Source organism: Aulonocara stuartgranti, assembly GCF_965226115.1.
Source record: "Aulonocara stuartgranti genome assembly, chromosome: 11".
In the NCBI taxonomy this organism is placed as follows: Eukaryota; Metazoa; Chordata; class Actinopteri; order Cichliformes; family Cichlidae; genus Aulonocara; species Aulonocara stuartgranti.
In genome coordinates, this window is record NC_138947.1 from 25520796 (window position 1) to 25546500 (window position 25705).

Consider the following 25705-nt stretch of genomic DNA (forward strand, 5'->3'; position numbering starts at 1 on the left):
TTCCCTCATCTCACTGATGAGATAGTTCTCAATTATAAAATGCTTTACAAATCCAAACATCACAGGTAACAGGTGGACTTTGCCCAGCTGCACTGAAACGGGAAACAATGAAAAATAACTTACTGCTTCAGAGACAGAGTGAATGTGGACAGTGTATCCTTGGGTTCTTAACATAAAACTCATTAATGTTAGACCGATTTTTAGTTTTAGTGTCCTTATTTTCCACTGAGTTACTGGTTCTGTTACTAGAAGCCTATTAGCAACAACCAACCAACCCAGTGACGCCATGTTCTGTACTGACAAAAGATAGCACTAAACATAGTCTACAACCTTTAAACACTTCTTAAATACAGCTGCTCAGACAGTCTTAACCTCTTTAGCCCCAAGGGTATTTGTTAGGTGCCTGCTCAAAAATGACAAGCCCAAAAATGAATAGCGTATTTCTCTGCAATTACAAACGCTGTGTTGACAATCTCCTGAGGGATTGTGGGAGATTGAGTTATTCAGGAAATAAGCCGTAGTCTCGAAAGGATGTTTGGTTTGGAAGCGACTGGAAAGGTAAAACTGATTTCATGTTATTATTGATCAAGCGTGAAAACATTTGTGATCTTCTGTTGTGGTTGGTTCAGTGAACTTTGGTCAGAACGTGACAAAAATTTTATCTCGGCATTTAGACAATGTGTCGTTTGCCTGGTTAGACACAGTGATGTTAACACAGGGTTTTGGTTGTTTGTGTTTATGCAAATTATGCAAAAATGTCGCAATTGTGCTTTCAATTGTTGTTTTTGCTGTGTTTGATGGTTGTAGAAATGGTTTATATGACCTTTAGGTGAGATTGGGAGGTTTCAGTAATGTTGGGTCATAGACAAATACATGACTACATATGCCGCAGACCTGTGTATATACAAAAAAGAAAGAAAAAATACACGTTTTGGATTCAATCCATAACCCAACCTCATCTCTTTACCCACCCAGATGATGAGCATGTGGACATTTCCCTCCACAGCTGTTAAATTGAATTTAGTTCACAGCAACTCCAGAAGTTCCATCCGCTTCCACCATCCCCACCCAAATTCACGTGGCTCTTGGCACAGACTGGGAACTTAACTGTAGCTGTTGGATTCTGGACAGTGCTTCATCACATCTGTGCTGCCCAAACTCCTGTGGCAGCCCAGAGGGGGACACATCTATAAATCTAACCATCACATTACCCTGACACTAAGTTGGCAGCAAGATGCACAAGAACAGTGAAGAACAAACAACATGGCCAGTAATGGCCTAAACAACTCCACGTGGTGGAGGATATTTTGCCACTCTAAATCCATCTTTCTCATCAGTTTCTTTCACTCACTTTCCATCCAACTCATTTCTCCCATTTGCCTTCCTGCCTGTCTTTCTGCCCATGATATCACTTTAGTTTGTTCTACAACTTCCAAAGAAATAATTCCAATCCAAATGTGGTCATTGAGTCATTAAGTGCAATTACCATTTCTGAAGTGAGGAGTGACTCATCTGGGTTTTTTGCAATACATCTGCGCACTTTGCACAACTGCCAGTTAATGTCAACCCACTGACTCATTCTGCACTCTACCCACTCACGGGGAAAAGAAAAAAAATTTAACTGCTGTATCCAGTTCCATGTTATATGACAACTCTCATGGGTAGCTTTCACATGTTTGCCCACTGACTGAGTAAGTTCATTGCATACAAGATAATGTAGCTGACTGACTTAGAAGTTGCAGTTTTATTTTTACGTGCAAAGACGGCACCAATTCTACACGTGCATGCATGAACGAGGTGTCAAACATGTAAGCCAACTGATGCACAGTGCCTTCATATTATGTGTCTAAAAGCTACATGCTTAGATGTGTATATGCACACTTTACCCAACAGTCAAGATGTGCAAATGTCAAGACCTTTTCATCTCCCAGTTGTGATCATACCAAACAATCTTTCACTTTTAGATCCTGCCTGATCCTGTCATCACGTTACAGATGTTATATAATTTTAAATTATTAATGAAAGGACAACTTTCATGTGTGTGATGCTGGTGCTTAATAAACTTGGAAGGAAGACCATTAGACAGCAGGAAGCAACAAACAAAACCTCAGCTCTGTTGACATTTTGTCAAAACCTAGATTTGGTTACACACTTTGAGATTCTCTCTTATTTGTAGATGAACAGCACGTTCTGGGAGCGTTTTCTGTAGCACAAAAAACACCCTGAGATATCCATCAAAAAAATATGGTGCATTGCGTTGATTTGGCGTATTATTTCAGATTATACCTAAATGAAATGATGATTGCTACAGCAGCACTGTTTCTACAATGCCTGTGTGTTCATGGTCTATGCAAATGGTTGGCATTCATTCAAAGGTTTGATCCTTAGGCATTCTTAGTAGGTAGTAGTGAAGCATTTACTAAAGACTATGCTTTGTTCTGACCCAAGGCAGGGGTCAGTTGTAGGGTATTAAAGGCCTGGAGGCAATCACTGAGCAGAACTGTGTACAGATCTTGATACCATTATTTTCAAAACTACTGGGCTATCACTGCTGAAGTATGCACGGATGTGCATTTCACACACACACATGCACGATTAACACTGAGTGAGCCAATCAATAGTTTGCAATTCTGAGTTTATTAACAGCCACCATTCATGGCGAGCCTTGTTTTACATCTTAGCTCCAGCACATCACAGGGCTAATATAATCAAGAGTGTTCCAGCATGTACTTAGATTACAGACCAGTGTGTGTTCTCCACAGTGTCCATTTTTCACTGATGACTTTTTCGCCTTCTCTTTTTGCAACCATCTCAGGGAGTTCAGGCAAAGACAAATAAGAGAAGATAAATTGGAGAGAAGGAGCAGAAACCGAGGGAGGGACAAACCATGATAGACCCACAGGAAGAAAGAGAAAGGTTATGATAGAGAAGAGAGACAACAGAAGAGAGAGGGCAGAAAGTTAAAGATAGGGAGAGAAAGGTGTGTGTAGGGTGTGATGGATGAAGCTGAAACAGATGAGGAGAGGAGGGAGGTAAGTACGTTCTCCACCAGCTACCTCACTGTCAGACACTCAGCTGTGCAGCATGAGTAGGTGGCTGGTGAGAGGTGTGTGTGTGTGTGTTCTGCATAGCATGTGTGTGTATGCCACATGTACCGTGAGTCTGGGGACCAGTGGGGGGTTGACAGATTATCTGTCGACAAGCAAGCTGGAGGGTTCCCTCTCTCTTTTCCACTCCTCATTTTCCTGAGTTACTCACAGGCTGTTTTCTGCAGCGCTCAAGGTCACTGCAACACAGTGAAAGTTTGGAAGGCACGCGATACCAAGAGCTCAGTGGTGAGACAGCACTTTTCCACTCCTCTGCTTATTTTAAATTGCACAAGAGCAAGTGTAAAAGCTGTTAATTATCAAATTGTATCTCCATTGCATGACACTGCTGGTGGCATTATGGGTAAAAACTATTCTTTGTTAATAAAATGTCAAATCTGCTGTTGCACCACAGCTTTACAGATGTTTTGGCCATGTTACTTCATGCTCTTTTGTTCACATCCAGTTTTTACACAAACTGCCTCTAATTCTGCTTTCAATAAAAATAAATCTGTGCCGTACTGTCACAAATTATAGTTTTACTATCCGCACTTAAAGTAAGTGTTTACTCACAATTTGAGTCTCTCTTAGCTTTCCTCTCTGCATTTTAGAAAGCTTTTATATTGCGAAAATGGGCTGGCAGAAAACAGATCTGATTTTACAGATCGCTTTATCACCATTAATGAGAATCAACTGACAAATTCACAAAACTAGTCTGTGGGTAGGCATGCAGCCAGAAATAAAGCTTGAAACCCCATTCACCTGGACATTTCAACTTCCATTTGTGTCTGTTCAACAAACGGAGCGTTTACAGCATATTGGACTTGAGCTGATCCCAGGCCTGCCTCTAGTTCAGCTTGGCAGGATAACAGATAAAAGCCACAATTGTCAGCTCCAATCACAGCACAGAGTCAAAGGCAAAAAAAAAGACAAGACTTACATGTTGGATATTTAACATTTAAGCCATCATTCTCAAATTAGTTGCGGTCTTGTTGCACAATGACCTTAAGTCCTTGCTAGAGAAGACCATAATGTCTAAATTACGCTGTAAATGTTGTTGGTGTTCCAAAACATTAAAACCACATCCCCCAGAAGTCTTTGGCTTATTAAGAAAGTATTGGTATCTCCTTCCACAACTAGGAATTGCTCATTTTACCATCACTAACCGAAAGAAAGCCAGATATGCACTGGAATAGCTGCAGCCTTTTCCTTCTTTGTGCTAGAAACCGAACCAAAGAGCACAGCTGAACATGACAAAACTTACAAACTCTTTAGGTTACCAAATAATGAATAAAGTCAGAGACGTAAGGGTGTTTTCACTCCTGTGCTGTTTAGTCCATTTAGCCAAAGTTGTTCAATTGCAGGTGTAACCATGCCCCCCCCCCCAAAAAAAACAAACAAACAAACAAACCCTAAGCTCCTTTAGAGGAGGGCGCCTGAATCTGGTTTGTTTATGGTGAGAACATGATGCAACATCAATCCTACCCAAACACCAGGCATAAGCTGCAGGTGTGAGATAAATGCCTTTACCTAGCCAGGTATGCTTTGTGTATTTCCCAGCATCCCAGAACACAAACTGTGACAACTAGCTGTAACATGAATGTTATTCACTAGTCCAGAACATGGCCCCCTCTTCATGCATTTATTTTTGTTGCTCCTGACAGAGTTTTGGTTTGCTTGGAGTTCACTTGGGGTTTTCTCTGTGTCAATGAAAACCAAACCACAGGAAAAAGCAAAAAAATGTCAAACTCATCAACTGATTCAGACCCGAGTAAACAAACTATAGTTATGAAAAACAAAATGATGCATCTAGAACCTAACAAACACATCTAAAGCTTAGGCTGGAATAATTCTGGGTTGCTCACTGTTACAGTCAGTCATGAAAGGTCATAAATTATTCACTGATGCTAATGTTACATTTGGTAGCCTTTACATTACGGTAACTTTGCAGAAAAAAGCAGCAGAAAGCACATGCTTAAATGAAGGCGTCCATACTTCCTCAGTGATATAGATCTGACACGTTATTATTGAACATTAATATCTAATGCACACAAATACATGAAACATTAAAGTACTTATTTTAATGGACTGCTAAACTGAACTAAAGGAAAGTCACATTAATAACAGCCAAAAATAAAAATGACAACTTCAATGACACATTCCCATGACTCCCTTTCTCCTTTACTTCTCCTTGGCTTTTATAACACACACACACACACACACACACACACACACACACACTTCCTCTGCCTCCCTCTGTTTCACTGTCTCTCTCTCTGTCTATGTACTCCAGCCAACCACTGTGGGTTTTCTGGGATTCCTGTGGCTGAGTCATCTTCCACTCCGTATCATCCATAATATCATCTTCCCAAAAGTCTCCCCAGTGTTGGATGCAACTGGCCGAACATGAAAGGAGTGTGTGCATGTGCATGTATGCGTTTGAGTGAGGGGAGGGAGGGCGTCAGAGAAAGAGAGACCCTCTTCTTATCCAGCCGTTACTGAGCCGGGAACAGCCAAAATAGCATCAAATGACCCTCACCCAACCCTCCAGACCAATTTCCCAGCCGGAAAGCCAACAGCACTCACACATGCTCCAACTCCATTCGAATTCTTTGTATTCCAACTAATCCATCCATTCATTTGCTACAGCTTTAGCGGACACTTTTCAACATTAGCCTCCCTTTGCAGTCCTTAAAAAAAAAAAAGAAAAAAAAAGAAAAAAGCAAAAAACAGAAAAAACACCCAATCCCCTGCCCACAAACCTCAATTCATGGACCTTAAACCAGCTCCAGAGTTATGCTTCACCACGGTTTCCACATCACAGAAACACAAGCCTCTTCCTTAACCATGTAGGCGACCTAATTCTTATTGTCTCCCTTACACAAAATCCCTTAGTAAAAACATTGACTTAGCATTATAGTAATTTATTCTGTTCAGTATTTGAAGTGTTTAAGTAAACGTCTATTTGGCATATTTATTGCTATTTTTAAAAACACTGTACAGCTACAAAATTAAGATCCCTTGTCTTTCCAACAGCATTTGTCCCAGCCTTAACCCCAGTTTCTCAAAATTCACCACGCCCTTCCCCCTATCCAGGCTACCCTGATACACTCCATCCTCTCATCACCTAATGCCGAACTCTCAAATTTGGAGAGCTAAATTCTTAGCTCTCCAAATTTCCCAGCCCAACACCCTTACCCCTCACCTCACCTCACAATCCTAGTTCATAACCCCAAGCCAAGTTCCCCATTACCCCACCCCAGAGATTGCATATTAGATCCTAAATCCAAGTCTCTGCAGCCTCTTATTCCCAGCCAAGACCACAGATGTTTCAGCCCGCCGCTCTCACAGTTTGGGGTATGAAGGCCAAACTTTTGACAGGGTGGTTTCTTTAAAAAGGCAGACTAAGGCTGCCAGACAAAACTACATGTGAAAGCTTACTTTAAAGCTTAGCTCACAAATGCCTATACGTGATGAACTGTATAAATAAATACACCAGACAGATGTATATGGTAAAAATTTAATACCTTAGCATGAGAACTGCCACACATGAAGTCAGCACACCAGAAACCATGAAGAAGGCCTCAGGAAGCCAGGCAAATTAAGATTATTAGTCAGAGGAGAAAAAAAACAACCTTAGCCGTAACTGGCCTATTTGTGATCCAAACTGCTATCCACACTGCCAGCACACGAACCTGCCAGCCAGTGGAAAAGGCCAGGGGCTCATTAAAAACAACAGGTCCTCTTCTTTGTTCCGTGGAACCTGTCACCGCATTCCTTTTTCTATGACTTGGCACTTGACTCATGGAGAGGTCAGGTTATAGGAAGTTAGTCATAACAACACAGAGGACTTCAGATGGCCTCCTAACCATAGCTCAGTCTCAACACAGCTGCAGACTATTTAGCACTACTTAATCGCAAACAAAAGAGATTTACCACAGGCTCGCTAAAAGGAATTCTGTTTTATTCAAGAACCCATGTCTTAAAAGCTCCATGAGCACTTCAGACCCATGTTTTCCTGCGGTGCTAAAGGGAAAAGAAAGGGTCAAATAGGGGGTTCAGTGGGTGTATTTGTCTCAAACCATTCAGCTGGGTGGGAAATTTTGCCAAGTTCGGTATAGAATAACAACCAAAAGATCATTGTCATATGTCAAACTTGCACTTTTAACATAAAAACTAGAGCACCAAATTCCATCAGAAGCATTACACTGCAGCAGTTTGTCCATCAGTTATTCCATACTGACAACATTTACCTTGAAAAGTCAGACATTTATTTATACAGCTAATCCTAGTGAGACTGTCCTAATTGTATTAAATGTAAAACTCAAAATCTGCATTGAGTTTAAATTTGCAAAATTTGCCAAATTCAAAGACTTTGTTGTGTGTGAGATGGTTTTCTTGGCCACCGCTGATACTATCAAGTTTGGAAATGTTGGATTTTAAGGTTGGAGAGATTATTGGAAAACTCTCGGCTGCATGTCTAGCTAGATTATTTGGAAAACCTAAGAACGTATCAGAACCTCCACAGGCAGGGTAAACAATGATTTGAAATCCCAAAGAGTATGACTGCCAGTAAGTGACTCAGTGCGAGTGTGGTCCACAGAGCTCTTGAGCGAGAAGGAAAACAAACAACTAGTGATTTACAGTGATGCAGGCATGTGTATAAGACAAAAAAAAGTGTTGTAATCTACACAAACACAATATAAAACAAGTATAAGAACAATTTATGACTCAATATTAATCTTGTTACTTTTTTTAGCTGTATATTGTCCTGTCATAAGTTCTAACATAGCTCTAAGAGCACAGAGAGAAAATTAAATCAGTGTATCAACACAAACTATGATAATTAAATTTTGATCTCTGTATCTGGATCTCTGTATGTGGTAAATAAATGAATTACAGATGTCGCTGAATGCATGTTTTGTCCCTGTAAGAACTAAGCAACACTGGTAACCTCAAAAGCCAAACATTAGTGGGATTAGTAGAAAAAAAGAAATCAAATACTGTAATAAATTTTTTTTTAAATTGTTTTATTTTACATTTTTCTTAGTTTTATAAATGACAAGTCGCTGCTTTTAGACGAAAGTTGACTGCAAAGAAGCAGGGAAGAATAAGAGGCATAGAGAACAAGGGAGAGCCCTGCTGAGAAGAAAGAGATATGGAGTAAATGTGAATGCGAGAGGGAGGAGAAGTGAGGAGAAATGAAATCAATAATGAACGGCTCCATAACAGGAACTTAATCAGAACAGCAGGTCCCTATATTGCTCCTGACTAGCACACGCATCACCGCCGTCGATTCAATTTACTCCCCAAACCCTGAAAAAATAAATAAAACATGGAAAATAAATTGAGACGCTCATTCAAATTCATTAGAACTCGTCCCTGTGTGCCTACAGTACATAATATTCCTTGAAGAAGCAGAAGAAGTAAAATGGAAGAAATGAAAATATGCCAACAGCTCGGTATTGGTTTCTAGGTGAGAATGAAAGTGAGGGTACAAAGTCATAACAGCCTCCTCAAACACCACCGCCTTATTCTTCCTCTTGTACCCACACATTATTACTGTATATAAATACACATACTGTATTTACACACAATAATAGGATATGAGCGCACACACTGTGATTAAGTACACAAATTTGCAGACTAATATCAATGCTTACGCCTACATTTAACTGTGCAAACAATTTGGGTGCTGAAGTTGATTTGAAAAATGTACAATTTCTAGCTACTTGGCAGGTAGGTTACTGCAAACATATTGGAATCATATTGGAGTGTCATCTGTCTCTAGTAATCCCACACAGACTCAGTGATGTTAAGATCAGGACTACAGGTATATGGGGGGCCGTGCCCATCTGTTGCATGGTGCAAAAACTGATGTATCCACAATGATTTGCAATCTTTTCGCTGTTCCACTTTAACATCTTTTAGAGAACAAACATACTAGAGCAGACCGTGTAAGACTATTCAGCCAGTGTCTTCAAACACCATCTATGACAATTTAGAATTTCAATTTTTTTATAAACACAATGAAACTAACAGTGCTGTATTTAGTTAAAACATGCACAATGTTTCTGAAACTCAAACCCTAAGAGCGTTTAGACCAGGGGTAGGCAACTTTTCTGATGGCGAGTGCCATTTAAAATTTCCTCAGAAGTCAGTGTGCCATATGATTACATTAGCAATAACACTATATGAACAGTTACACACTATATAGAACCACTTTATAGAATTATGTTGGCAGCTATCAGCGAATAGTTATCAGCCATTTTGGGAAAAAAAAAGAAAAAAAAAAGACACTTTTTATCCATAACAGCAAATGAACTGTACAACAGAAAATGCAAATGCTATTTATGGTCTCACAACAATGATAAGAAAAATAAACTGAGCCAATATGGCATGTTTGTTAATACACACTGATCTCTGATCTCTTCATGTGAGAAGAATTCTGCTCACACAGATATGTAGAGCCAAATACTGTCAATAAGGCCTCTGCAATGTTCTGAAGACAGTTAAACTTGTCAGGTAGTGATGTCCAGCAGGTGAAAATGCAAGCTCCATGAACACGCACAGCTGTGGATTCCAGCTGCTTCGATGTTGCATTAACTCAGCCAGTTAATGCGAGACAAATCTAGCTACTCATTAAAGATTTCTGGTTTGATCAGAAAATAAAACATTGGTCCATACACCTGAAAGTCCCAAAAATGCATTGTGTCTCGAGTCTACGGATGTATCCGTGTATTTCCGTGGTGCTGATGCTGTGCTGAGTGGACAGCTGCTGAAGCTTTTGAAGTGTCAGAATGTGGAAAGCTAACAACGTCCCTTTTTGTTAGCTTTATTGTTATTTTTAGCCAATTACAAGTTGAATCTGGTAGTTCGGGTTGTTAGTTAAGATACCATCATTAAGAAGAGGAACAACTAATGTGTCTATGCGAGCTGATTTGCGATGTGCACCACTGGCGCGGCCATTTATTTTTTGATGCACCTTCTCAGATTAATTCACTGCATGTCGTGCCCAGGGCTGTACTGGGACGAAAAAAATCGGCCCGGGCATTTTGACTAAAGACCGGCCCACCGGGTATTAAAGCCATAAAGCCTTTGAATAAAAACAAACGCTGTTGTGACAGTGATGTACAATCTTGTTGGTATATGTATGATACATTTTATGTCAGATAAAAACTTTGGTTGTAAGATTCACACAATTATTTAATAAAAACTAGACATTTTAAATGAGAATAAGAAAGTATTTCTCTGTGCCCCCCTTTCCCTGTTAATGCCCTACCTGGCCCCCTGGCAAAACTTTTCTAGACCCGCCCCTGCACAGTTACCAGCTGTCAGCTACATTAAAAAAAGGATCCTGGGGTTATTTGTCTCTCAGAAACAGTTCATAACTTCCCTTCAACTCATTCATGTCACCTAAAAGGTAAACCTGTTTCTCCATCACCTGTTCAGCGCTGATGATTCAGTAAGGACATCTCCTGGTTTCATCTTCATGTTTCCCTCTCACCAGATAACCAAACCATATCATGACCACGAGCTTTTACCGCTGTGGCTCCAGCAAACATCAGCTGATACTTAAAATTAATATTAAATAAATTCTAACAACAGCTGATCAAGCTTAAACGTGCTGCTGCTGTTTAGCGCGACATCCGGCGGTTTCCTCTTTCTAGCGCAAAGTGGGCGATAAACAAACAAGAGAGAAAAGCCGATCAGCTGATCATTGATCAGTCAAGTAGCAACTGGAGAGGGAGGGGGAGAGAATAAGAGGAGAAGAAGAGGCAGCTGTGCAGCGTAACGACAGAATAAATCCACCTTTGTGTCTTTTTCCATCCTAGACAAACTGCGTCCCTTCTCAGCTCAACAAGAAACGCGTAATATTTTCTCTGAATGCGGGACGATTCCGTCTTTTTACGGGACGGTTGGCAACTCTACTAACTAACCTTATGAATAAAATAAAGTTCACTATCAGTAACATCATAGCACCCACCCAGCTGTATAGAAACTCCGTCATGCTAGCTAGTACGCAGTACGAGTTATTGTAACTGACGGTAAAAAGTCAGCACAACGAAAATAAACTCCACCTAAACTTGGTTCATATCTGACCCAGATAGACTGCAGGTCATAACTTCTTACCTGAAGTTCAGTTCACCTGACACTCTCGGACCGGCGGCCGCCTCGGGTCTCTCCTCCTCCTGCCTCCCCTCTCCCTCATCCACCTGCTGGCCTCCACCACTTGTTAATTTTACTGAATCTGTGGAAGCTACGCCATAGCCACCACCAAACAACTGAGTTATTTTTACACACCAGCCAGCATTTGGCCAATCCACCACCTTTCATTGTTTATACCATTACAAAAAAATAAATAAATTAAAAATTAAAAAAATCATCGGGCCACCGAGCAAATGCCCGGTATGCCCGATGGCCAGTCCAGCTATGGTTGTGCCATCAGTTAACTCTTCGCATGCCAACTGTGGCACGCGTGCCTAGGGTTGCCGACCCATGGTTTAGACCAAATCAACAATGCTGAAAGATTGATTTAAAACTGTGTTGCACAAAGCCAATACAATTTTAAAAAATTTAAGTCCAACCTGAATGACAAAGTGCTTTGTAGAACCCTGTGCATACAATTTAAGCTTCTGTAATTTCTTATCAATAATGGAGCAGTACCAGCCGATTCAAGTGCATATTTGATCTGGCAGATTTTTAACAGCAGATGCATTTCCTTTACGCAACCCTCTCAGAGATTTGTGGCTCCTCCTGGTCTCAATCCAAGGATCTTTTGAATACACATGTATGTTAACCACTATACTATAAAACCAATATGAAGACAATTTAATATCTTTAAATAACTAATCTGGTGATTAATCTGGGTCTGAACTCCACTGACAACATGTGGGATACACTGGAGGAGAAGACTTGACCCTATCAATGCAAGAAAAAAAAAATTGCAATTTTAGATGAAAATAAATGTTCTGCCATTACATAAGCTTATTAAAACATCATCAAAGCTAAAGTTATTTGGCTGGGCAGTCTATCACCAAATTAAGAATGAACCATTGAATAGAGAACTCAACTCAAGAGCTACTTTTGTACTCATTTGACTCAAGTTGTTTTACTACTTTTTCCAAAAAAAAAAAAAAAAAAAAAAAAAAAAAGGTTTTAGCATTTATATAGCTTACGAAGTTTTAATGTGATAGATAACAATCTAAACATCTAAAGTGGGGGAAAAAACAAACACCACACACACACACACACACACACACACAAGAAACAAAGGGGACAAAAAAACAAAATCAGTGAAATCCAAAGTTGTGTAAAAGTGCAAACCACGGTGGGGATGATGGAAGGGGGCAGGCTTTGGATGGTCAGCCAGGCATGGGAGTTCTAATCTGATTGATGTTTTAATAGTTGGATGTGCTCCCTCAACCAATGCATTTCTTCCCCCATGTACACAGAAATCTTATTTTGTGCTCACTTTTTTTCCCCCACTCAGTCTTTTACAAACACCTATCTCTGTCCCTCACACCAATGCCATAACTCACTCTCACCCTTTTCTCCTCCTCCCTTCTTCTCTACATCACTACCTTAGTCCCAGTCTTCCAGACAGCTTCATAATGCCTGGCACCTCCTCAACACTGGCTCTAATTGAAAGATGAACGAGTTTATTTGGGATTAATCCATCACTCTGTCACCTGAGGAGAGAAAGAAAGACCTAGAAGGAGAGGAGAAGAGAGACCCAAGCTGTGGGAACTCATGATCTAAACAACATTTTAAATCTCATATTGCACCACAAAGTCTTAATGACCTTGTTTCATTATAAAGACAGACACACACACACACACACACACACACACACACACACACACACACACACACACACACAGTGAATACATGAAAATAATTATTAGAATGTAATGTGTTAAATTTGCTTAGATGAGAGGGTCCAGCAATAGGTCAGAGGAATAGGGAAGGATTTGTTTGTGTGTTTTAGTTTGGCTTAGCTGTAGCCTGAGATTGTGTGTAATTGTTTAGAGAGAAAGGAATTTATGGACACTGGGTTCTGCCGTCATAAAAGGAGACAGGAAGCTACAGTTGGGGGTTGCTGATGCTTGTACCTTTAATAGAAACTCATAATTGTTATAACTTAGAAGTAGGTTTGCAGGAGACTCTCCACATGATCTGTAAATGTAAGACAACAAGAGGCCACTGGCCCAGTGGATGCAGAGTGGGGGTCTCAGTGTTTGTAATATGTTAACTCTGTTTTGTATGTTGTCTAAAGGAATTTGGTGTAGCTTGGGTGAGATTACTTTTATGACCCCCAGGAAGTCTCACACACACACAGTGCTTTGACTGTTATGACGCACCCACACCTACATGCACAGTCACTCACATAGACACACGGGTACGCGCACACACAGGCACTCACGTGCTCGTGCATACACACACAGACAGAGTTTGCAGCACACCATGGGGGTTTTATGATGGGGTCACTTCTATAAAGCTGGCTGTAACAAACAAAGGAGTGGAAGATCTGCAGAGGGACACCGGCCTTGCACGTCTTCCCTTCTAGAAGATGCATGCTTAAATGAAGATAAATAAAGGTTTTGTGAAATGACTACTGAGTTCCAGTGCCGTCTCTGGATGCCCGAGGAATAAAAGAACCGGGGTGAAACTGATTTCGTAACAATATATATTGTGCTTGTATTCCTGAATTGGACAAGGTTTGAAGCTGTAATAAAATAGAAAAATGCTATACATATATGTTTGTGGAACAAACAAGTACTGAGAGACAGAAGGGCAGATGGGATGTAGGAAAACTGACAGAGGACCCCTCTCCTGACAGAACAGACAAAAAGTAGCATCAATATGATCAAATAACTGACAACTACACTGTAATTGGACCATAGACACACATAGGCAAACTCACTTTTAGTGATAAATTTTAAAATACTACAAAAGTAAAATGGGACAGGTGAAGAGTTAACTCTGAATAAAAAAAAAGCAGCTGTGCACATGGGTATTAAGACACCTCGGGCAAATACAACAAACCTTTTTTGCTGTTTGCCTCAGCCAAACTGTGTTCTTGTGTTTAATACTAGTGGCTCCAATGGGAGCATAACTCTGAACCCTGACAGAGGCACGGGTATTCCTCAACTACTTACTTATAAACAAAGTGCTCTTTCATGCTGAGGGAACCACAGAATCTGCCTACTGTCCACACTTGCTGCATCATTACTACAAAAGCCGATGCAGGTAATCGTTTATACAATGCTGTAAGTCAGTACTGAGCGGGGATATTGCAGCAATTTGTGTCTCAGATGGCACGAGATATTCTTTGCATGCCTTGCAGATATTCTGCCCTTATGGGATTTGAGGGGGAAATAAATTTTTAATTACTTAGCAGATCATTTCCAAAAAAGGTAAATTATAGGAAGGAGGCTGCTCTCAGTCAGCATGGGAGGCTGAAAACTACTCATCTGACATCAAGTCCAGTTCCTTTCTTCACCAAAGGCTCCCAGATCACCCCACATACTGCCATCAGCTATTACAGTACATAAGCTACTGTGTAAATGAATTAGGCTAGAAACTGCAATACCTACTTTTGTTTTGACGAGCTGGATGAATGTGTGCTATCCACGAAAGCATCCAAATCTTTTTTTTTTTGGTCTCTTGATAAATTGTCATCACAAACAGCAAAGTCAAGCTTAAATGATTTTGTAACAGCAAGTCTGAACTTATTTGTGTCATTTTCCAGTCTCATCAAAAAGACAGGTATTACACTGCTTCACTGCAAGACTAAGGAGACTAGCATGACTTGAAGTGGTTCCCTTTTTTTTTCCTTCAGGCGTATCTCATAAACAAACATTCTCCAATTGTCATGTGACCATAAAAGGCCCCCTGACACTGGGTGAGTCATTTAGAGCTGAAAATAGAGGTCAATTCAAGTACTTTATATCCTGCTGAAAATTGTCTCAGTGACCATCTTTGTTACTCTGTTGATGTCCCTGTGCCTGGAGCCAATTCTCCTGTGTCATGTGACCTGCTGAATGCAGTTTGTGTCACATGGATGGACTGAATTTTATTTTTACAGCCCAGCAGGCTCTCTGAGAAGACTGAACACACCCTAGGTTAATATCCTTACAGCAAGTCAGAAAGGGAGAGAAAAACAAGACTGGAGGATTTATTTTTGTTCTTGTACAACAAAAAATAAAGTTTACAATTTGGCAGTTACCAACAACCAGACAAACAGAATGGGGGCGCTGTAGCCCCAGCTAGGAGCTGATTGTATCAGGGTGATAAAACATGTACAATTAGCTAGAAAATAATTAATCAATTAATATGCTCGACTTATCACACACACCCCGTCAAAAAAAAAAAAAAAAATCTTCTGAGAGCATTAATGTATACCACAACACAGCACTTGTACAAGTGGGAAAAAAAATGGCTGGAGAGCAGTAGGCCGGGTTCGAGTCCAAACCCGTGGCCCTCTACACCCCCACTTTCTTGTCCATCTTCACTGTCCCTATCCAATAAAGGCTGAAAAAAGGCCAAAAAAATAATTAGAAAAGGCTTTTTCATGACAACTCATTCAAACAAGCCATATTTGTTCAGTCTTTTTCCAGTTTTAATGTCATAAACATTTCAAAAGCTAACCAAAGTCTATAGTTTGAGATGTAGCTCTTGTTTTTGTATTTAATTTTCTAATTATTGTATGGTCTGACCTTGGTGTAAATTTGCTGAGATATGTCCACTCTTGGGAAAACTGGCATTGTGTTGACTCGCACTCGAATACTCCACACCAGCAAATTCCCAAAACATCTGCTTTAATAGAGGTGATCACACTCGTGGATGCTCTGTCAAGTGTATTTGATTAACAGCACCTGATTGCCACCCTCTTAATTCTTATGGAAGTAGTAAAGCTGTGAAAATGCTCTTTTTCACATGCCTGTACACAAAAGATGGATGTAACCACTATGCTAAGTCAGCATTTGGTTTGTGCTCTTTCGAAGTCTTGGGTTTTGCATTTTAGCCAACATGGCTTTAAGTTCTAAAGTTGTGACAAGCAAGGAGTGGATCTGACTAAGAATGAGAGGATTCCACACCCATACAGCGGTGATTTGTCAACCACAAGGTAGCCACGTCCTAAAGCATATCCTGCTGTATCATCAAGTTTACTGTAAATGGGACTAAAACTTTAAAAATACACATTATGACATTGTATAAAAAAAGACTGTGAGAAACAGACTTCTTTGCATTGCTTCAATTGTTTTCAAATAAAGAACATGATGTCAGCATCACTCATTCTCTCAGAAGTTAACAGGTACCCATGAAAGGATGCTGCAAAACAGAAATACAGCCTGTCAGCATGGCAAGTTCTAGTATGATTGTTTTGCTGTATAGATGTATAGATAAAGATTTTCCACAGACTTGCCCACTTCCTAGAGGAGAGTTCAACATATGAAACTTTAAAAGGCACATCTCAAAGAATGGCTCATGTCAAACCAAGTCTGTTATCACTTTCAACTTATTTTAGTATGGTAAATTGTTCATATTTGTTTACTTTATCTCCACTAACGTGGACTGTTCTTGTTGAATGGAAAGGAAGAAAGAGGTGAAAGATTTTAGACAATGCAGCTCCCAAAGGAACTGCTGAAGTCAGTCCTTATGTACATTTAAAGGAAGCCATCAGTACAGATCCTCAGATTGTGACCAAAAAAAAAAAAAAAAAAATCTCACATTTTCAAAAGTCAGAACATCAGCAACCAATTTTAAACGCAACACTGAGTTGGAGCATCTGGCTAGTGATTGATGATAAGAAGTAATCACTACCAAAGGATAAGATCATGCAAACAACTAACAGCTGCAGACATTCTTATAGAGCTGAATTACATTTGTAGGCTGGCCTGCTTTCAGTTGTTCTGGTTTATGCAACATTGTTTAAATGCTAAAAGCCAAAAACACTTAAAGTCCCCTGTCTGTGAAGCAAGGGCTCACACGGAACAATAAAGAATAATAATAATTTGAACTAGTCAGTCTTTGAAAATTTAGTTCACTGTTTATAAACTAAGTGAACTGAACTTTAAGTGTTTTCCAAGTGTGAATTTAAATGGCCATAAAGGTGATGATAATCCATTCTAAGTAAAGCATGGAAATGGGGCCACAGTACACAGGCATGTGCTCAGTGTTAACTACATGTCCAGGTGTGCCCCAAGAGTAATGGGTATCCTGCTGCTAATGGCTGAAATGACCATGTGTGTCTCTTCAAGAGCTATGGCTGCAGACAAAGTGGCGTTGCTCCCAAAAATTACTTTTTAGAGGTAGACAGTGAGATTCTTCAGTGCAGAGGCTTTGAGTCTACAACCTCAATCACTGCCCACCTGTGTCAAAGAGGGCAAAAAAGCCACTATCCTAACACTGGCTGCATCACTTCACAAAACTGTGCTTTTAGCCCTGTTTCACCAAAGGAGGACAACCAAGCATTCTTCTAGGGATGTTCTGGTGACTATTTCCTTAGTTGCATAAATGAGAAGGATTCAAATCAGGTTATGTAAGGAAAACTTTTAAACAGTCCAAAATAAAAAAAAAATACTGTCCTCTGTGTCCACTCTCCTTGTCATTGTTTGTTCTAGTATAATGTGATCACTGTTTTTGTCCTTGTCACATGACCTGTAAATAGTGTCTCTGTATGTTTTTACTAACTTGTGTTTAACACCAACCTGCCAGAGGGTCTGCAGATGGAAATTAGCCCAAGGCTATAATCTGGCATATTTACATTTGTTAAAATGTTCATTAATATGTATTGCCCCTCTTTCTAAAAAATAAATAAATAAAAAACAAGAACAATTTATAGTTAGAAAATAGTTATCCAAACAAATACTGCAGGAGAATTTAGGAGCCGAATGAAAATACACTGTCTTCATCATTTCAAACAACACTGCATGCACACACTGCTGCTGTCACTTATTGAAAACGCACTATCATAGTGTGTTGTTGTGTTGTAGTGCAGTTTGCACACTGAGCTATTCACTATAAACGACATGGAAATGCCACAGTGTGATACTGCGTTTTGAAATCTCAATGTTACCATTTTAGTCGTCACCATGTTTTATTTGTTAATAATATTTGAAGTAATATGAATATGAAGTAATAATATTTGAATGAGAGTGTGAAGTACTAAGTTTAGCTAAGGCTATAGTGTTGTTAGCGAGCAGCACCTGCTACGCATGGTCGCATATACCTGCTAATTAGTGCAACATAACAGCTACTAAAATACTAGAATTTCACTCACCAAAACCGAAGCACAAACTTCTTGGACAAGCTGTTGAAGATGACAAGTCATATTATTTTTCAGATAATTCCAAAAGAATGCACCAAAGCTGCAGCAGCACCACAAAGGTAAGACACAGGTCCGCTTCAGTGACTTCAATCAGCCCAGGTGTGGCGGCAAACCTGTCCGTGAGAGAAGCCACGCCCCTAAAACCTTTATCGAATCTAAATGGATGAAAATTGAAAATTGTAAATTAGGACTAATCTAATGAATAATCTGGTAGGCTTAGACCCCTGCTAAATAAAGCTTCCAAGAAATTAAAAAGTGATCATTTGGATGTATAGAAAATACAAACTTTGCTTGGCCTACAAGCAGAAAACCAGAAAACTTCCAGTACCAAAAATCTTTATCCTTGCCTACAGCGAAAAACTATGCAAAATCTGTTCCCAGAAAAACAAAAGAAAACATTGATTTTTAATCCCAATACAGCAATCAAACATGTTTATGTACAGGACTGTGTAAAGGTCTTGAGCCACCCCTCATTTCTGTATATTTTGCTTCTAAGGAGTTGGGCTTTTTTTTAAATCATTTTCCGAACTAGTTTTGGATATTAGCTGTTTTTTCATTCGATTTTAATTGAGTCCTTGAGGTTGATCATTTTCAGAGAAGTGTTCTCTTTCTTTGTTAAGCCACTTAACACTGACCTTTGAATCACACAGCCACCTTGGTTCACTACTTTAGTCCTGAAAAGTAATTTTAGATGTTAACCTGTAGGCCTAGCACTGACACACTGTACTGCTTCTTTCATTACATTTCTTTATACTTCAATGAAGCCAAACGTCCTTGAATTTTTTGTTTACTCAAGGGAAGTGTGTCTTTTTTTTTGTTAAGTCTCTGATCAATGCCAAAGATAACAAATTTGATAGGAATAAAATAGTATTTTTGGACCAAAAAGGTGATCCCAATAGAGCCATTAGCCTCAAAAACTGGCATATCATGGCATGGTATGTGATGTGGGTTTAAAAACATTTGACTACAAGTGGAAGACAAAGGAAGGAGGACAAAGGAAGAAGTGACAGGCCAACCTTCAAATGAATACTAACTTAAGATCGTCATTTGATGTGCATTGTATTCATAAACTGGATTATTCGATAATATGCGCTTTTTTGTTACAGATTTCCTAACTCAACTTTCAAATAAATGTTAAAATAATAAATATAAAGCTGTCTGGATTCTTTTTAATTATACATAAATAAAGATGTTCTTGAATTACTTCTTATCATGCGCTTTATAGAGATAGACTGAGATTACATTTTGAGAGTCAGTGCTGATAACATATTTATTGTCCAATAATTGCCAGGATAAAGACTTTCCAGTATATCCTCATAGCCATTTATCTGTGATGGGCCAGACTTGTCTGATAATACTGGCTGACCCATAAATCAGACTCGCTCTGACCCAAAACAACGGTGCGTGCATAGCCATAAAGAAGACCATTTTTGTCAAAACCTCAGCTAGTGTTTTGTTCTATGCTGATTGTGAATATTTCTATGCAAAACACATAATTTACCTTGTGCCTGTGCTAATGCCCTGTCTTTGTTGATGTCAAGTTGATAGTTCAAAGTCTTGGGGGCGTGCGTGCCCTTACCTTGTGCGTGAACATCTTTGCCTGTTTGTTTTGGCTGCAAGGCGTTTTTCTGAATTTTATCCCTTTGAAAAAAATCTGACTAACTAACACAAATTCATATTCATGTAGCATTGACTTAGTATTCAGAAGTGGTTGATGTGAACTTTGTTGAACTCCATCCTATTGTGTATTCAGCAGCTTAAGAGCGAGTTGGAAATCTCTTGTGTCTCAGTTTATCTCATCCCTTGCCTAGCAACCAGTTATAAAACACACACACCCAAACAGCAATGCAAGCATAAGCACACAAACTGAATTAGACATGCACCTGCAGCCTCTCACACACACAGACACACACACACCATTCATGTGCATCCACTCCCCCAGATGTGTAATTGCATACTAAACATGCACGTACAACTGCATCCCCCTAACCCTTAGTATTTAATTAAGCTCTCAGGCTTGGACTTAATCAAATGTTGCTTTAATTGAATTAGCCAAGCCAGTTGGATGTAAGGGTGTCTTCTCCACTTTGAGTATGGCATTTTTTCCAAAGAGATGGACAAAACCTACTAATGTAGCAGTAACAGAAATGATGTCTTTTTCTCAAGTATCACTTGAACATCAACAGTACCTTGTAGCAAGAACCAGTGTGAACTTTAAAACCGAACTTTTCCCCAAGCTTCCCCAGAGCATTATCCATAAGTCCTTTAGGCATTCTTGTTCCTCATCATGAAAAGACAGTGGGTAGAGGGAGGCTGCTGCTTCTGAGTATCAGCAAATCTCTTGTATCAGTAAGAAAGTGCAGAATTGTGGCAGGAAAACAAAACATCTGAAAGCTGAAAGAATTTTAGACTCTCATGCCAAATAGTTCCTTGATCTGCATGTCATGAGGAAGTGACATTCAAACACAATTTTCTACATAAAACCCTCACAATTGCTGATGACAACAAACAATTTAAAACAAATTTAATTAGCAAGAATGATTTTTTTTCCAAGATGATTTTTTCGGTTTTGCTTTTTGCTTTTATATTTAGCAAGCATTTTGGTCACACCTGGCCTATTCGTTCACTTGCTTGTTCCTGTTGTTGAGTTTAGTTCAAATCAAATCAAATCACTTTTATTGTCACATCACATGTGCAGGTACATTGGTACAGTACATGTGAGTGAAATTCTTGTGTGCGAGCTTCACAAGCAACAGAGTTGTGCAAAATACAATAATGTAAACAAGCAGTTTATTATTATTAAGCTACCAATGAAAAACACAATTACTGAATGGCACCCTCCTAGGCTTTTATTCAGGTGAATTAATTAATATCAATAAAATACCAATTAACTATTAAAAAAAAAAAAAACACCCCTTATGACTTCTAAAAGCATTATTGTATCTTTTTTGACTTTGCAGAAAAAATGATCAAATACTCTATGTAACACTTGCTAAAAGTTTGATTGATATTCCTTTTATGGAGTCATGTTGATCCTATATACAGTATATCTTGAGACAACAACAAAAACAAAGCTGTTCCCCTTTAAATGGCTCCTTTCCATTTTTTTGTTTTATTTTAAAAAACCTAATATTGCTGTGTGAAAAATTTGGAAGTCTTGCTTACAGACATTTTCTACTCTCCTTAGATAGCTGTGGGACTTCTTAACACCTCTGCAGGATTCTGTCTGATCCAGCGCCACACTGCATAGAGCACCTGCCAGCAAGAAGGACCGTGTCTGCTGTTTGAGTTTGTTAAGCCTTTTTTATGTGCCTTTGTTATGTAAAGGCACATAAAAAAGGATTCTTCTTTTTTTTAAACTGTAATATGTGTTACAATAAAGCACCAGATTATAAAACAAAAGGCTTCCTTTATTGTTTTTTAATGATGTTAGCTGCAGCATAACGTTTCATAATGGAACATCAAACAGGACATCACTGACATCACTTTGATATTTAAGGATATTTTGATACATAAGGTCTGTCTAAGGTCATCAAGACTGAATGACATTAGACAGGTGAAAAAATTGAAACCAAAATGCTGGTCAAAACTCAGATTCTTAGCAGGTCATTTGATATTGGTGGCATGAAAGCTGATGTAATGATGAACCTTCTTGGAAAAGCTGTCAGAGCTGAAAACAGGAACCCCTGTTTTGCCAGGGTTAAGACGGAGGAAATTTAAAGCCATCCGATTAGTAATAGCAGTGAAGTCGTCGATGAGGTAAGGAAGGCTGTTGAGGTTGTCTTGCTTAACAGAAAAGTACAGTTACACATCATCATAGTAGTGGTAAGAAATACCATTAAAGCTGTTAAGTAGATGACAATATAAAGAAAATAGAATTGGCTCAAAAATATATTGTCTAAACTCCTTTGTTAAGGAAACAACAAACAATTGGTCCACTGGCCCATTTTGCCAAGTTCTAGCCAGTGTTACTGGCAAAGCGGCAATTGTGTTCCAGCAAATGGGATAATGTACAGCAAAATGATCAGTTGGCTCCAAACACTGTTTACCTAATCCCCTTTTTTTTTTAAAGGAGGGGGGGGGAGTGTTGTTCACAGACCATAAATCCACTGGTCCACAGTCTGTGGCTTTGTGCATCAGTAAATGAGAAGGGACAGTGCACACAGTCTCTGTGTGTGTATGTGTGTGTGCATGCGTGTAAAAGCACCAGGGGAACTTTTATGTCGTGCACAGCAGCCGCCATGACGGAAACCCCACAGTTGGCCTGGTTGCATCAGCCCTAATTCCAGAAGAAGGATTATAAAAATGACACTGCTGTCATAATTTCATGTTATGCACCAGGCGACTAGCAATGCAGCCTGTGGAACATATGAGTGTGTCTCATCTGGAAAGTGGGGGTCAGTGGTGGCCTCGTTGTGGCCCATTTGTGCTTAGTCAAGGTATGTATTTGACACCACAGGGAGCCAAAGCCAGATATGTGACCCATGTATTTCCAGGCTAGTGGAGTGCACACATCCTAGTTAGGCCAGTGATATACTACATCCTTTCTGCTATACTAGTTATCTTTCATTTTACTGTATTAATTTTTTAAAAAAGCCCACGATAACCTCTTTTTAATAAAGTGACCGTGCAACAGTACTTAAGCAAATGTAATAGCCTATAATAATATTTTATAAATTACGGTTCAGTTGAGCTATATGCTGCACAATGGATAAAAAACAATAACTGTACTTTGAATGGATCAATGGTGCGAGAGTTAAACACACGCTGTTTATTTACTAGCGAATTTATTTCACCCTCCTGCAATGATGCACAGCTGTGAAAGTATACGGTACATCAAAACAGCTTTAAAAAAAGAGAGACAGAGACAGAGAGAGACCACATTTAAAAGTTTTTAATACCCTGATAAATCTCTCTGACAAGCTTTAAATGGAGTTTCGCCCACATGTCAAGTGACATTTATATAGCTATGTAACTGCGGCAAAATCATTTAATAAATGGAGGGGGGCATCCCTGCAGACTTGAATACCTCCTCAGGGTTCTAGAGACTGAGCGGTGCTTCAGGACGAGCTTTGTCTGCAATTTATCTAGTCAGGACTTCAACTAATGCAGTCTCCAACTGTGGCAGTTCCTTTGTCTCACTTAAAATCCACACTTCCACTGATGGCCATTTCCACAGTTGTATTTCTTGTGCTGATCTACAAGCATCTGGTATGGGTTGGAAATCCAAACCTTAACTTAGTGGAAGTGTAACACAGTAAGGGGAATTGTTGAAAAGAATATATCAATGGGCCTATTGGCCCATTGATATATACACAGGGGTGTGTTCAAATGAGACACAGAGACAAGAATGTAACTCAAAAGAACCAGCCAACTTTAGTGACATAAACCATAAGGTTGACAAGCACAGGTTAAAGACACTTTACAATGGTAGAAAGGAAACTTACAAAAATTAAAAGAAAAGTAAAACACAAACTACTAAAGCAATGACTTGGCCAAGTGTTATTTTTGGTTTTCAATGTTCGGGTTTCAATGCTCGGGTGCACCCTAGTAACCTGACTCCTTAACTCTTATAGAAACAGATTACACAAATCCAATGTACATTCAAATGAAAATCTCACACTCTTTTCACATGTGGAGAATGCTCTACACAACAGCTCATTATTTAAAGTCCCAAATAAAAAATGTCCAAGGGGTAAAGTCCAAAAAATTCCTAGGGTGTGAAAGAAAATAGGGATGAAAGAATGTCAGTCAGTGGTCTTATGTATAACCAGCTGTGCGTGAAAGTGTGAGTGATACAGTCCTACCACACCGCAAGGTGCAGCAGATCATCAAGTGGAAAAGAAGCGAATCTCAGTCTCTCTAAGTCCAGGTGGGAAGGCTCGCCATCTATTTCACCGGAGGAATCCACCTCAGGAACAACTCAGCATACAAAAAAACCTGACCTGTCAACAGACAGGGTCAGAAGAGCAATTCAAATATTAATTATGCTGTTCTAGCTATAATTCACAACTTAGGATTTTGTTTAAATCACATTCAACATAAATTTGCAATAAAAATACTCAATTTTGCAAAAATAAAACATCTCTCTTACATAAACTATGCATTAAACCAAGTAAAGTCAGTGCATATGCATATATGTCGCATATGCGACAATTATTAATCAAACAATTGAGATTAATTCAGTTTCTCAACGATAAAATGTGAAACAGACATGAACTAACTGAGACATACAACATGTGCTCACCGATCTCAGCGCATCACGGCCGAAGACAATGGCATAGTGTCTCTCGGTCGGAAAATGCAGGGCTCTAAATAACGTAACAGGACATGTTTTCTCTTTAATAACCGTAATACGACATGAAGGAAAAATAAACATAAGTTGCGCTTCAAGTGTTACCTTACTTCTGGAAGCAGATTGAGATGAACTTCCAGGCAGTTGATAGCAACCAGAGCTAACAAAGGCTAACAGTTTAGCTCCACGCAGTACTTTTTAAAGTCACCAGAAAAATGCAGCATTTGCCTGCTTACTCACTGTGGCTACTTTTAACATGAAAGGTAGCTGATAACCAGTGAACTTATGTGCAACACAGTTGGTTGCAACTTATATCTAATACTTTTTTTCCAGCTCAAAAGCTTCAGTCTCTCTTTTCTCCTGCGACTACCTCCACACATAGCAGCAAACACAGAGCACGTAGGTGGGACATACAGCGGCAGACTGCTCTCCCATTGGTCAAAACATACTGGGACCTGTGCATTTCGATTGGTTGGGCAGGCTGTCCATCTCTCCTCATATCAGTCCTTAAAGTGGTACCCCCATTTTATGTGGGTTACAGAAGCAATTTGCTAATTCACACAATTCTCCACTAAAGCCTTGCAAGAACTCTGGTCCTTGGAATCAATGAAAATATTTGAAAATACTAATTGACATTATATAAATGTACTAGAGAGACTACCAGTATGGTCTTCAAGAAATTTACTAGAACAGCACCCAATGTAAGGTTTACATCACAGCTGCCCTGAATTAACAGTAACGGTAATTACAAAAATATGTAATTTAATGTAATCTGTAATAGCTAATTTACTAGTATGTGCAAAATATTTACTTGAAATTATATATTTAATGCTAAAATATAAATAATGTTATCCAAAATTTTTCAAATGTACTATTTTACCCCCCAAAAAGCTGAAAAAATAGTAAAGCACATTATTATATTTGTGATTAAGATGTCAAATTACAGTTGTTTACTTACATTCCTGAACAGAAAAGTGTGTTTTACTT

At 39.2% G+C, this 25705-nt stretch overlaps 1 protein-coding gene and 1 long non-coding RNA gene across 5 annotated transcripts in view; both read right to left on the minus strand.

The window, feature by feature from the left end:
- Positions 1–18547, minus strand: part of LOC309717931 (RNA-binding motif, single-stranded-interacting protein 3-like) — a 162899-nt gene extending 144352 nt beyond the window's left edge. For 2 of the 3 annotated variants that reach the window (XM_082552862.1, XM_082552864.1), the window contains exon 1: positions 18376–18546. In XM_082552862.1, the coding sequence (XP_082408988.1) occupies positions 18376–18426 (51 nt within the window). In that variant the 5' untranslated portion in view covers positions 18427–18546. Of the gene's footprint in view, positions 1–18375 lie in introns of all 3 variants that reach the window. The other variant, XM_082552863.1, reaches the window with a different exon arrangement.
- A 5229-nt stretch (positions 18548–23776) lies between these two features.
- LOC309717940 lies at positions 23777–25076 on the minus strand. 2 transcript variants are annotated; one of them, XR_014279848.1, is made up of 3 exons: positions 24824–25076; positions 24671–24734; positions 23777–24368 (listed from the first exon to the last, which is right to left on the minus strand). It is a non-coding gene; the product is annotated as an uncharacterized lncRNA (long non-coding RNA). The 2 variants fall into 2 exon arrangements; XR_014279849.1 differs by having other exon boundaries at positions 24671–25076.
- Between the last annotated feature and the right edge of the window lie 629 nt (positions 25077–25705).